Source organism: Micropterus salmoides, unplaced genomic scaffold (assembly GCF_014851395.1).
Source record: "Micropterus salmoides isolate LMB-PRFRI ecotype aquatic unplaced genomic scaffold, ASM1485139v1 Ms_hic_scaffold_5, whole genome shotgun sequence".
Taxonomy (NCBI): Eukaryota; Metazoa; Chordata; class Actinopteri; order Centrarchiformes; family Centrarchidae; genus Micropterus; species Micropterus salmoides.
In genome coordinates this window covers 10,226,475-10,241,159 of record NW_024044237.1, presented here as the reverse complement: position 1 = coordinate 10,241,159, position 14,685 = coordinate 10,226,475, and the positions used below count along the sequence as shown (strand labels likewise).

Sequence of the window (14,685 nt, the reverse complement as noted above, 5' to 3'; positions counted from 1 at the left end):
GGCATTAACAACTGCTTTTAGTCCCATACATCATGTGTCAGCTGATGTCAGACAGCTGGTGGAGAACAAGTCAGACCTGTTTCTGGTAATCATCTGTCTTTGTTGCAATTTCTATAACAAGTGACTGTTGTTTTTTTTAATCCTTACATAACGAGGGATTGTGGTCAAAACATACCAATTCATGCAGTGCCCTGATGAAACAACTGCCTGGTTATTGACATAAAAACTCATGTTGCTGAAATAAACCTTGCTCAGTTTACAAAAGTGTCCACTATTTGCTGGAAGCCATTTTGTTAATGGATCAATCATTTACTCTGTAAAATATAATAACAATATAACAAATGTTCAATATATTGTCAATAAATGTTTGATTTAATTCATTTGAATCAAACTTAATTTTTCTATTTAGATATTTATTTTGTTGAGGAAAAGGGACTAAAAAAATATTTACTGATCATATTTTTTGAAGAAAGATTTTATCATTATAGTTTTGAATGTTCTACCTTAGATTTGTTAAGTGATCCAAATGCTCTGTGTGTGTGTCAATGCTCTGTATTTGTATATCACCTTTCTAGTCTTTGCGACCACTCAAAGAGCTGTTACGCTACATTGCATTCACCCACGTTCATACACTGAGCCTAAGTGCTGAAATAGAACTTACATACAGCCTTCGGGGGCAATTCGGGGTTCAGTATCTTGCTCAAGGACACAGAGCCTGAAGGAGCCAGGGATTGAACCGCCAATCTTCCAATTACTACCTCCTGAGCCACAGCCGCCCCTGTTTGGCATCAAGTGTTTGTCACATTTTGACCCTAATTATTGATATTGAATTCTTTTTTTTTTGGCTATATTGCACAGCCCTAGTTTGAAGTCATTAGTGTTGCTGTTGCATGTCTTTTGTCATAAACCAAAATATTGATGTTGAGACATTTCACTGAGTAAGTCAGCATTTTGAGTTCCTGGTTGCGCTAAATGAAAAGTCAGAGGATCAAGTCATTCACTAAAAGAGAGTTCCACTATGCATCGTGCACTGTTCAGTGTTGTTTTATAAATCTATAAAATGAAATTACATTGTTATCTAAAAAAAGGTTCCCTAAGGCACCTATTGAATGGTGAATAAGTTTAAATGAGGGCTTGCACCTGCACTCAAGATCTGTAAAGAGGACGTGTGTGTGCTCTCCCCACTGCTCTTCTCCCTCTACACCAACAACTGCACCTCAGGAGACCCATCTGAAACTCCTGAACGGTCATCGGCGTCATCCGGGACGGTGATAAGTCGGCCTACAGACGGGAGGTTGATCAGCTTGGTCTCTGGTGCGGTCAGAGGAACCTGGAGCTTAACACGCTCAAAACTGTGGAGATGACCGTGGACTTCAGGAGGAGCCCCCCCACTCTGCCCCCCATCACCATACTCAACAGCCCTGTGTCTGCTGTGGAATCCTTCAGGTTTCTGGGATCCACTATATCCCAGGACCTGAAGTGGGAGCCCAACACTGACACCATCATCAAGAAGGCCCAGCAGAGGATGTACTTCCTGCGTCAGCTCAGGAAGCTCAACCTGCCTAAGGAGCTGCTGATCCAGTTCTATACAGCCATCATCCAGTCTGTCCTCTGCACCTCCATCACTCTCTGGTTTGGATCTGCCACCAAAAAGGACAAGGACAGACTACAACATACAGTCAGGACTCCAGAAAAAATAATCGGTGCCAACCTGCCCTCCATTCAGGACTTAGACAGGAAACATCACTGCAGATCCATCTCAACCCGGACACAACCTGTTCCAGCTCCTCCCCTCTGGTAGGCGCTACAGAGCACTGTACGCCAAAACCAACAGACTCAGAAGCAGTTTCTTTCCACAAGCCATCACTCTGATGAACAGCTGATTTCTGACTCACAGTGTCAGGAACAATTCCTGTGCAATAACCCAGTAACTCTGTCTCTAATCAGCCACCTGTTTACTGGTTACTACTATTATTTATTTATTCACCATTCTCTATTTCAGTGCTGTTCATACTATGTCATATTGTATATTCTGCATACCAATACACCTACCTCAGGTCATAAGGTCATAGGTCTTTTTTATTTTTTCCAGCATCCTTTGCACTATGCTCCATCACACTGTGTACATGTGTACATGTATGCATGTATGTATATGTGTATCTGTATATCATATCCACCTTCAACATGTACATAATGAGGATAATAGTTTACTCTTGCATCCTTTGTACTCTGATCACTGCACTATTTGTCAATATATCTATATTGTTTTGTTCATAGTGTGTATATTAGTGTTGTTTATACTGTAGTTTGTGTCTGATTATTTATTGTATTTTATTATTATTTTATTATTGTGTTATGGTATTTTTGTATGAGTAAGCACATCATGAAAAATGTACAATCCTGAGTCAAATTCCTCGTATGTGAACACATACCTGGCAATAAAGCTGATTCTGATTCTGATTCTGATTCTGATTCTGATTGTGCTGTTGACCAACCAAAAGCATGTTTTGTTTAACTCCATAAGTGGTCCGGAGCAAGGCAAGTGAGCTGTACAGCACCTTCTTGACCCTTGACCCCTCATCACAAGTGTGTGTTTATAAGCAGTTCTACCAAAGAGTGATACATACATGTAGGGGAAATAAATTTAATGTTGTGTTCTCAGGTTGAGAACCACTGACCTGTCAGGCCTACTTCATCATGCACAGTGCCGCTGAGCTTAAAACAAAGGCCCACATTGTTTGATATTTTGTCTCTAACTGTGTACATGCTACATTTGCACCTTATAAATCATCTGGATATGCAGTATTCCAAAGTTGTGTTGATAATTCAGCATGGTTTGGATCAGATCCCTCTGTCCTTATCTCACCTCTGCCTCTACATGTCTGATGCAACCTCACCGAGCAGTTTCAGGTCATGAGGTGTGTGTGCATGTGAGACACCGAGAAACAGGCGCGGTGTGAGGTGTCATGTGACTGTATCTTTCGTTTATACGTCATAAAACACAATTGTACTTGTTTTTCCCTTGTTTCACACTGTCCTGGTCTACCTACAACTTTGTTTCACCCATAATGAATGCCCATTTTCCCTTCACAATGATTATGTTGTCATACTTTCCGTTGCTTCAACAACATTTGCACAACTTTAAATCTTTATTGAGACAAAGTGTTTTCATTTTAACTATCCGCTCTGTCCCTTTCTTTGAAAGCTCATTGAGGTTCAGTTGAATAGTGAAATAGCTAAATGCAGGACGACTGGACACTTTTGCTCTAGACTAATTTAACCGCATATTAACTGGATGGGCTGATGTTGGCAGAAGATCACATCCTGATCTCTTAACAACACTTTCCAGTTGCAACACCTCCTTGGCACTAAAGCAAGCTCTCTGTGTTCAGTCTGAGGGTTTTCCACAATTGCAATTAAAGGTTCAGTGTGTAAGTTTTAGTGACATCTAGTGGTGAGAATTGCGAATTACAACAAATTGCACCCACCCCTCCCCTCCCCTATCCAAGCGAGTAGTATACTGTAGGTACAGTGCCCCAGACATGACAAAAGACATCGTCTATGTGATAGCAGAGAGTTGCCAGTCAAGAAATTAAGTTTCTTTACATAGATAGAATAAATGTAAATGTACCAAAGTAAATGAAGAACATCTCAAAAACAATTTCATCTAGTGCATCAACTATGACCACTGACTGATAACAGGAAAATGTAAGCCTCACTGTTTCTGCACCACAGTCCATTATAAACCACATAATACATGAAGTTTCGCTTTGCTTAATTAATTAGATAAGCAATCTGCAAATCTTACCAAAATGTCTTTTTTAATTTTTTTAAATACAACGGAAACACATAGTAGTACTGACAGCCATAACTTCAGCTTGTGGTAAATGTTTTCCACCAGGGCTGTAAAATGTGAAGTTTAGCTGCTGATCTGAGCTTCCCTGCTGTTACTGTTTAAATGCCAATAATATTCATCAGCTGATTGTCTCACGAAGGTAACGGCACATTTCTGTCCACGTAACAAAGCAATAACAGAGCGCTGTAGAATAACTACATCAAAGTATAATCCAACTACATATTTTTTCTACCAGGGCAGTAAAAGTTTAGCGGGCAGATCTGAGCTTCGGTGCTGTAAGCTGCCATTTTATGGCCAATTAGTGATCAGCTGATTGTCTCAGGAATGTAAGCCAAAACAGCGCTGGAGAATATACATGAAATTAATCCAACTACGTAAGTAGTTTTCATTTGCATCGCTAAAGTCCGACTAACTTAATTAGCCTACCTGTCCAGCAAAAAACAGACAACTTCAGCACCGCTTTGAAAACATCAGCCCCACATTAGAACCTTCCATATATTATTATTATTATTATTATTATTTCCTCTTCTTCGTGGTATGCATTCAATGTAGTGACGGTTATACAAACATAACGGTTCAATGTAAGGTCTTTATACACCACTGAAAATATAGTTATGAATATTATTTTGCATTTCTGTCAATAAATCCTCAGAAATATTACATACTTAACCTTTAATGTTGGTCACAATGACACATAATACTGTTGCCAGAGACTCTGGCAATAGTTACTCACTAAACCATTAAACACAGAGAAGGTCAAATGAAACATAACTCTTCTGCTAAGCAAAGGTGGCAAAGGTTTTAATTGCTATTATCTGTCAGGCTGGTATATGTATAACAAGACTATACTATGACAAAACAGTGTTTATTGTCTTCCTTGATAATCGTCGGTGTTCTCAACAGGTTCCTTGAGAGGCAGAGGTCTCTCCAGGCTAAACATGAGCGTGGGCTCCCTGCTCATTGGGTCGGGGTGGTGCCAGTAATTGTTTATGGGGAGGGAACTTGGAGTACTCGACAACGGGTGCTCCGTCTCCTGGTGAGGGGGTGGGGTGAGGCAGAACTCCTCTTTCTCCTGCTGCTGCAGGTGTCTGAGGATGGCCTTGGACAGGACGTGAGGGTCGTCCTCGTGCTCATCTAGAAGAAGAAGCAAACATTATCGATGTTTTGTTCGAGCACCCTGCCTCTAATCATTGTCATTGTTTTTCACTCATTTCTTTTAAAAAAGGTATCCTTGTGAAATAAATGATAATCTAATAACTATGCTAAAATCGCATGATGGCGTATTTATGCTATGAAACTGGGTTTCATCCTTCATTTCAGGTCTACTGTGTGGCATAAGGCACCTTCTTTTTTTTTTTAAACACACATACTGCAAAAGAAAACCATAAATACACAAATCCTGATTGTCAATCCTTGTGGAGGGGCGGATAAGCTAAAAGCTGAAATCCCCCTAAAAGCAGTCTGTCTGATGCCACAATGTGCGTATAAAGTTTCCCCACACACACAGACACACGCTTGACTGTCTTCCTACCTTTGAGCAGGATGAGTGTGTAGCGGTTGCGACACTCCAGCGAGTGATCCAGTATGTCCTGCAGGGTCCTGTAGAAGAGCAGAACCTGCTGTCTGCGCTCAGGCTCCCCGAAACCAGCGCTGCTCTCCTGGGACATGCTGTAAAGCGTCAGCAGAGGCGTTGCATACTCCACCACACACTCATGGGCCTGTTTACACACACACACACACACACACACACACACATTAGCAAAAACAGAGACAAAACAGACACCCAGAGGTAGATACATCACAGGACAACTAATCCTTTAAAAGCTTGTGGAATTGTGGCACAAGAAATGTTTGATTACCATGTTTTACAAGTAGATGGTGCTGTTACTGTGCTTTGCAAAATTATGTCTCCGCAGGTGAATTTCTTAGATTTAGTCAGGAGGTGGTACTGGTGCTGTGCTATGGAAGGGAAGTGTGTAAAAACGGTGCCACTAGTCTCAGTCTGTCTTTTATAGTCTCAAAACATGTTTTTGGCAAAGAAAGATAAAAGAGTATTTTAATGTGTAGTGTGTAGAGTGGAAATAAATTCCGTAATAAGGCCGTAACACTGGACAACCAGAGGTGAGTTATCAAGTCAGCAAAATGACTCTGCAACATCAGTTACTACAGTAATATCTACCAAAGTTTGACTACATTAGCTACAATAAGCTACTGGTCACACCAGATCTCTCAATGGTGGAATTGAGCAAGGGTGTTTTATTGCTTATGAATTAAACTTTTCATTTGTAAGAAGAAGAATGTGTTATTCATTGTGACATAGTCTCGCTTAAAGTGATTTATGAAATTTTTTTTAATAGCAGATTTTTTGTGCATGTACATTTTTGACACGAAGGTGTCCAGAAGGTGTCTAATTTTAAATCTGACACTACATTAAATATACTCATGCAATCAAATCAATTTTGTTGCTAATCTTTGACATATCATCCCTGCTTTTTATTTAATGGAAATATTGTGTTTTTTTGTAATAAATATTGAAATGATTCAAATAATTAAACTGGCATTTAAAGGGTTAAAATCATGAAAATAATTGATTTTTTGGTAGTTTTGAGCAAGGTAGAAGTTGTGTAAGTGATTTATGAATTAAAAACAAAAATATCGATATATGATTATTTAAGAGAAGTTTTTTTGTGCGTGTATGTTTTTGCCACGAAGGTGTCGAGAAGGTGCCAAATTTGAGGAGGGAACAAGGGTTAAGGTATCAAAAGTAGTACAAGGCTACTCGTTATGGAATTATATATTTATAGAAATATCAATGGAATATTACCACTGATTTTCATTTTAATGTTCTAGCTGGCCATATTTGTATCAGAGTTTAAACAAGTAGTTGCTGGACAGAAAAACAATTTTAATAGTAATTTTTCAATCAGCAACTCCAAACATTCTCTGGTTTTATACCATTGTCAATTTAAGTCTTTGGGTTTCAGACACGCCACTCTGGACAGTTATCACTATTTTATGACATTTTATAGAGTAAGCAATTATTTCAGTAATTAAGAAAATGTTCATCAGATTAATCCACAATCAAAACAAACACTAGCTGCAGCCCACATTTGTAGGATGGTGACATGTTTTGTTACAACTTTTAATCTGTACGGTAACCATAGCTGTGTAAATGTAAAAGTATAACAGTTCCCTCTGAAATGTAGTGAAGTACCTCAAAATTATATTTAAGTACATCACTGGACTAAATGGTATAGGGTCAAACCTGGATTATCACCTTATTCTGTGTAATGACATAACATCATTCTTGTAATCACTTTGATATAATTTGTGGCTATTTCTGGTCTCACATGAAACTCAGGATGCTGTCATGCAGCCCAAACTTACTTTCCTTCCACGCAACTACAGAGGTGGTTTTGAGTACAGTCAGTGTTAGATTTGCTACATCAAACATATTGAATATAGAGCACACTGACGTGCTATCTTGAAATACTGAAAAAACTATGCAGAAACTGCCCCTCGAGTCTGCCACTTTCTACAGTATGTTTCATTTTAGCTGTGCAGTCTTTACAAATCTGATCAAAGGATAAAATACCAGCACACTAAGTCTTTCAACTCTCTGGCAATAAGAAGACAGAGGCTAAGTTGAATTGCAGCACAAGTAACTCAGTGGCATTGAAACTGCAGGATCTCTTATTTAATTTTGACTGAACATTTTTGCTATGAAACTGAGAGACATTTCTGAATATAATCTGCTTAAACTGTGATGGCTAACCTCAGCGGTTTGCAATCCAATTTAAGATCTATAACATAAAATAAAGGTACACAGGACTGAGGGAGACTGGAGACCTGTTTCCTTTCCTTTATCTCAGTGCATGCTGCGATTTTTAAAAAGAACAGACAATGGATGGATGGCATCAGGCTTTTCAGCTTTTATGTCAACATACGTGAAAGCACTTCAGCATGTGTTCTTACAATCTAAGATCTGGTATAATCTAAATCTGTATCTATTATATTACACCCCTGCCTACCTTTCCATCCCCGTCCAGTACTCTGTAGACGCTGTGCTTGTAGACCCGCCCCCGGACTCCCGCCCTGTTTATTTCATTGTTGGGTAAGTTGTCATAGAAATGGATGTTGTCGTCCTCGTCCTCCAGCTTGTGAGAAATGTTGGCGTTGAGAGGTATGAGAATAAGGAGCTTCCTGGAGCCACGACTCCTGAAGGGGCTGTTTGCCTGATGGGTGGCATGAAATTTTGTGATGGAATCCTCCAAATCTGAATGGACACACAACACATTATTTTATATCACTTTATTCACATTCAGCCATATTTGTAGAATCACTATAATGTAGTGCAAGGTGCAATACTATGACTCTGTAAACCACAACGGATAGAGAATACAGCTGAAGTATCACCAAAGATTAATATTTGATGGTGGTGTAGCTTAGAGGTTATTCTAAAAACAGACTTGTAGTGTATAGCCAATTAAATTGATTATATTGTGTAGTAAGTAGTAAGTAAATTCCACAAACTGGTACTCCAGTGACGGCTGTGTAATGTTAAATGAAGAAGGACAAGCCAATTGGAAATGGTTTGTGTGTGTGTGTTTGGATGTTACTGACGCGGTAGCACGAGTCGCAGATAGCCCAGGTAAAAGGACCAGGCCAAGCCATGGGCCACGTTCATCTTTCTCCGCTCGCAGATGTCTGACACCTCCACCTCTGACGGGCCCTGTACACCAACCACAGAATCAAAATCAGAAGAATGTCACAACACATCACCTGTGCTCAGGAGTCGCCTGACACCTTTGGGAAGGTGTCAGGTGAAAGAAAAGGGCATCCCTGCACCCAAGCTGCCCTTTCCTATATAGGAGGTATATATTTTTAGATTTAATTCAGTGCGGAAGCAGGGGACAGAGACTGGGGCAATGCTGCCAGTTTGTATAAGGAGCCTGAGGGAACAGCGGGGTCAGAGTTACACTGCAAGTCTTTGAGAACAGCGGGAGTGCTATGGTCATTCTTGCTGATGAAGACATATTTTGAGCCTATTTTTACTCCAGAAATGTCATATCAATTACAATCAACTGATGCTTCGGGAAGTGTTCCTACATAGGGACGGTTCTGTCTTAAGTGTTGAGCTCTAATGCTAAAATTGAGCTATTTTTCACTTCTACTATGCTGTAAGTACGCGCTCAGATTCTGATCAAATAAAATAACTAAATTAATGAAGAATATGAAGAGAAAGATTCACTGTAGGCTACCATTTTTCCAAGTGTTTTTAAAGTATATAATTATCTTTTAGAGTTGTTTAGTTTAGTTGATTCACATAAGCTGGTTTAACAGTTTTACTTGTGCCATGATTTTTATCTTGGCAACATGCTAGTAAGCCTAACATGTTGTTAGCTGGGTATTGTTAGTTAGTATGTTGACAGCTGAAGTGTATGATTTGTTGCTAGCACAAGTAGCATGTGTCTCAAAGTGTTAGCTTGTTAGCTTGCTCCCACTTCATGTTAGTGAGGGGTGTTGGTTATGAGAGGGCTCAGCAGATTGACAGCACAACCTGATATCCACTGCAGGGCTCAGAGGTGTTGTACAAACACTAGTCGTCAAAGGTACGGTGTTGAAGGAGGCTTTGTCTAAGAAAAAAGACACCAGAAGCATTTTCCCGGGACAGTGACTGGCTGCTAAATAAGTTATATGGAGTATCTTCTGAAACATAATCCTAAAATTGGTTTCTAGCCTTTGCTAAAGTATAAACAAGGTTGCAATGCCCCAGATGTCCACTCCATACATTTAGCCTAACCTGTCATTTGTTACATGAAGAGATGTCTAACTAATGGCATCCTGGAAGGACAGAAAAACACTTAAACTTGGTAGTATATCAGGACACTAGCACGGCCCTTTAGGAAGGAACACATCTACCTTTTTCAACTTTTCAAAGGATAGTTTTTTGTGTTTGTACTGCAGTGGAAGAGAAAGACAGAGGGCCCAGAAAAACAAAGACAGTAGTGCTCATTTGTCAGTTGTGGACCTCACCAGGACTCCCAGGCTTTTGAACAGCGCGTAAAGAACCGAGGCCAGGACGAGGAGTTTCCCACACTGGCCTTTGTGTGGCAGAGGATGTCCGGCCAAGTAGAGCAGAAGGCCAGCCAGCCCTGCGGTCAGCAGGGTCTTTCCCCCCAAACCGCAGGCTGGCAGCATGTGGCTCAGCACCCCTCGGTACCTGATAAAAACAGAGAAGGAAAGAGGGTTCTGTTATCCCTGTAAACTTGTTGAAATTATTACTGTAAACATACTGCTACTGAGATCAGTGTTAACTTCTACCTGCCTCTACATGTTCTTTGGAGCAAGAAGTAACGTGTTGTTGACAGGAAGCACCTGGATTTATAGGAATGTGGCCTAATTGTAGAATTGAAATGTAATCACTAACTGTAAACTGTATACTAGTGTTGTAGTCAAGACCGCCCAAACTGAGACCAAGTCAAGACCAAGACCAGAGTTTATTGAGACCGAGAAGAGACCAAGACTTTTAGGGGCTGAGACCAAGTCGAGACCAAGACCGAGTGAGGGCGAGACAGAGTCAAGACCAAGACCTGTTCCCCACATTACATGAACACAGTGGAATGTGAAACAAGATCATAGGTACTTCTCAGATTGATCTGAAAGATCCACGTTCCCATTAAAACACCCACATACCTTTGCGGGATGGGGCAACGGTCGTTAACGGTAACAACACATTTTTAATAAAGGTTATTTGTTGCATTTGAAGCAATATGTTTTCCATCCAATCAAAGTTAGGATGCTAACAAATAAATCAGTAATTTATTGATATTCCCAAAGGTATGGTTTTGACTGGTCTTGAAATAAAATCCCAAGTACTCAATGTCCGAGACTGACCGAGTACGAATGCGGTCGAGACCGTGACGAGACCAAGACCATCAAAAAGAGGTTTTGAGACTGGTCTTGGTCTCGTCTGGGATACCAAGACAGTGTATCTGTGGCACGGGGGGGAGGGGGCGCAGCCGGCATGCTGGACTTAACCTAAGGCATGCTGGTTAGAAATTGTGAGTTTGTCATTATGAGTTATTTGATCCATTGGTTAGAGCAGCTTTACAAAAAAGTACTACCCAGAACGCAAGCTTTAAATTCAAAATGTTGCCCAGATTTTTCTTTTCAAAATCCACTTTCGACCGATCTGTTTCTCCTCGTTCTTCAATTGACTGTAACACACACAACCACACCTTTTCTCTAACCTTGTGTTCGAATGATACAGCACCTCCTCTGCTAGCAGACAAAGCCCGTGCAGTAGAGGGCCAAGGGTCAGGGTGAGTATTACCATGGCAACCCAGCCAAATAACCTTTCAGGAGACAGTAACACGATGACTCCTATTGATACGGCAGCCAGCACCGCGGCACACACCCTTGGCAAAGTCCCACGAGGCCGAGGGATTAGAGCATCCTGATCTTGGAGGCACTGCATCTGTCAGGGAACAGTCATCCAGCGATGTCAGGGAACGCTTTTATACAACCAGGTATCGATCTCTCAGTACATAGGGCACGGTCCACCCAGAAAACTGTTCAAAGCCAGTTCAATTAAATATGTGTGGCAGTTAAGTGAGAAATATGGCTGCGTTTAATGTTTCCTGTAAACTTAATTTCAGACATTCAAGGTTTTCACCACCAGCAAAATATTGCTTTAAAATGACCATTTAGCTTTTACAACCACAAAAGACATCATCATTATTATTATCAGCAGCAGCAGTAGCTGTCAAATACACTATACACATTAAGGCAAAAGTCTTCTGGACCTTTAAAGTGTAAATATACTGTTAATATTGCAGGGTTTCTCTTGTCTCTGTGGGCTGACACTTGCATGTTGTCTCAGTGACGTGTGTCACAGCGTGTTAATAGAAACACAGGTGTTCAATTCAATTTATTTATATAGCACCAATGCATAACAGAAGTGATCTCATTTCACTTTTCATATAGAGCAGGTCTATACCTAGACATAGTACTATTTGTAATATTATTTACAGAGACACAAAATTCCCACCAAGACCAAGCACTTGACAGCAATGGCAAGCAAAAATTCCCTCTGGTCCTGTTGTTGTTGTGCCAGTGAAAGGGGCGTGGCAAGACAAATGTCAGGGATTAACTTTGATCTATCTTTGAAACTTTCAATAATTTTTAGATGTCACTTGGAAACCAAAGCTATGTCACAGGTCTTGAACTGTTGTAGTGACCAGGATGTGTTAGCACATTATCAAACGTGTACAACTAAAATGGTATTTACTATAGATTCCCAACAGAAGACACGTTGTAATAAGAAATAAGGTTGGGGCATTTGTGTATGTGTTTAAAATGTTGAACTCTCTCTACATGTCTAGGGCCACTATTTAAGAAGATAAAAATAACAGCATCAAAGACGTATTTTGACTTTTGTGAACAATTTGCCTATTCTGGAATTATTTGAATACAGTTTTTTCAAAAGCTGTAATTAGTAAGTGCGTGTGTTCTATAAATTACACAATTAAATCCATTCCAAAGTGTATTCCAGTACAACCACAACACAATGAAGGTGAGGTAAGTGGAACATATACTGTACACTTGAAGATGAGACAGTTTAATAATAAGAAATAAGACTTCAAGAAATGCCTTCCTTTTATCACATAAACTTGATCTGTCAGTAATGGTATCTAATTCCAGTGTTAAAAGTTAAAGTATAATCTATCTTGGGACAATTACAGTGCATTTTAAGACAAGACAAAGAAATGTACAGGGCCTTACCTTAATGCGTTTGATGCGATCCAGCTTACAGAGATATCCTTTGTCCTCTGTTTTCCTTCTGCCTCTTCTTTCTCTCCGTTCTCTCCACCCCTTCAGTCATCCAACAGTTTCAGTTTCGATTTCAATTAAATTTGCTCTCTGCCTTTACCCGAACAGAGAGACACAGTCAGAGTGGGTGGGACAGATGAAGATAAACAGCAAAGGATTATGAAAGAGGAAGTGCTCACTATAAAACTACACATATTTATGAGAACAGACTTTTAACTGGTATGTGTCTTAGACCAATGCTGCACAGTCTTTTCTGTCTGACATAGCCTCCTGTAGATTAACTCAAGTAGCCTACCCCTTAATCAACAGCACCATGTTTCAAATGTGTGTTTATTTGAATAAACTGAATGTTTAACACTGTTAATTACATTAAAGTGTTTATTGTTTTGTTTATTGTTTATTGCAATATTTTTATACAATTGAACTGTTACTGTATAGGTCGATTTGTTCAGGTTTGCCACTACCACAGGAGAAACTGGATGTTTCCGTTAGTTTTAGCTAACTACAGTGCTCAAAAAAATTAACACTCAAATCACACGTCAGATCTTCATGAACAAAAAAGTTCAAAATCTTTACTGTACATTGTATAATTCCTTTAGAACAAAATAACGGTCAATGGAAACCAAAATCCCCAAACGATTGAGGGCTGGATTCAAAAACATTCATAAAATCAAATCAAAATAAAAAAAAAGAAATCACAGGCTGATCCAACCTACGTGACTTTCATCATGGCAATTCAAAATGTGACTCAGTAGTCTGTATGGCGCCCATGTGTCTGTATGCACTACAGACAACGTCTGGGCATGCTCTTGATAAGATATAGAATGGTGTCCTGGGGAATCTCCTTCCAGACCTGAATCAGGGCATCAGTGTGCTCCTGAACAGTTTGTGGCGCTTCTTGACGGTGTTGATGCACAATGTGATCCATGATACATAATGTCCCAGAGGTTCTCCATTGAATTCAGGTCTGGGAAAGTGAGGGCCAGTCAATGGCATCAATGCCTTCGTCATCCAGGAACTGCCTACACACTCTTACCACGTGAGACCGGGCATTGTCCTGCACCAGGAGGAAACCGGTGCATACTGCACCATCATAAGGTCTGACAATTGCTCTGAGGATTTCAGCAGTCAAAGTACTGTTGGCTAGCACGTGGCCTGTGTGACACTCCAAGGATATACCTCCCCAGACCATCGCTGACCCACCACCAATCATGCTGGATGATGTTGCAGGCAGCATAATGTTCACCACTCCAGACGCTTTCAAGTCTGTCACATGTGCTCAGTGTGAACCTGGTCTCATCTGTGAAGAGAACAGGGCGCCAATGGCAGACCTGCCAATTCTGGTGTTCTCTGGCGAATGCTAATCGAGCTGCACATTGCTGGGCTGTGAGCACGGATCCCAGTAGAAGACGTCGGGGCCTCATGCCACCTTCATGGAGTCTGTTTCTGATAGTTTTGTCAGAAACATGCACAGCAGTACCCCGCTGGAGGTAATTTTGTTGGGCTCTGTGTAGTGCTCCTCCTGTTCCTCCTCACACAAAGGAGCAGATACCGGTCCTGCCGCTGGGTTGATGCCCTTCTGCGGCTCTGTCCATCTCTAATATCCATATAATAATTATTATTATTATTCCTAAATATTATATACACCATATTTTCAAATGAATTAAGCCACTCTACAAGCTTTCCATGTACCTCCTGGCAGAAGTACCACTGGTTGGGAATCACTGTCTCTAGGCAGCGGCATCACTACCGTTGAGGACAATGAGGTCATGTCCTTGTAATATTTTGGAAATGTGTGGGTTAATAATGACATGAAGAGTTTACATTATACTATTATGTACATATTATAAAACTTTTTAAAAAGCTGATTCTAATGTCTTATTAGAATCAATTCACATATTCCAAAAGGACTTACGTAACTCTCTATTAAGTGTTGCTGTTGACTCTTGCATGTTATATTTTCAATGCATTGTGTGGGAATGGGAATTCCATGA

General features: G+C 40.3%; 1 protein-coding gene across 2 annotated transcripts; it reads right to left on the bottom strand.

Annotated features, from left to right (window-relative positions):
- Window positions 1-4,511: 4,511 nt before the first annotated feature.
- sting1 (stimulator of interferon response cGAMP interactor 1) lies at window positions 4,512-12,768 on the bottom strand. Of its 2 annotated transcripts, XM_038698799.1 has the most exons (7): window positions 12,644-12,768; window positions 11,110-11,336; window positions 9,893-10,079; window positions 8,480-8,588; window positions 7,888-8,132; window positions 5,388-5,574; window positions 4,512-4,990 (listed from the first exon to the last, which is right to left on the bottom strand). In XM_038698799.1, exons 2-7 carry the CDS (start codon window positions 11,334-11,336, stop codon window positions 4,722-4,724), a joined length of 1,224 nt encoding a protein of 407 aa, XP_038554727.1. In that variant the 5' UTR covers window positions 12,644-12,768; the 3' UTR covers window positions 4,512-4,721. The 2 variants fall into 2 exon arrangements, with proteins under 2 accessions (XP_038554727.1, XP_038554728.1); XM_038698800.1 differs by lacking the exon at window positions 11,110-11,336 and having other exon boundaries at window positions 12,644-12,733.
- Window positions 12,769-14,685: the final 1,917 nt, after the last annotated feature.

What these genes read in the sequence shown, in the direction of transcription:
- sting1 (XM_038698799.1), bottom strand. Translation starts at nt 11,336, where the DNA reads ATGCAGTGCCTCCAAGATCAGGATGCTCTAATCCCTCGGCCTCGTGGG. An exon ending in TCAAAAGCCTGGGAGTCCTG is followed by an intron (nt 8,589 to 9,892) that starts GTGAGGTCCACA and finishes GTTGGTGTACAG; the next exon opens with GGCCCGTCAGAGGTGGAGGT. An exon ending in TCTGCGACTCGTGCTACCGC is followed by an intron (nt 8,133 to 8,479) that starts GTCAGTAACATC and finishes GTGTCCATTCAG; the next exon opens with ATTTGGAGGATTCCATCACA.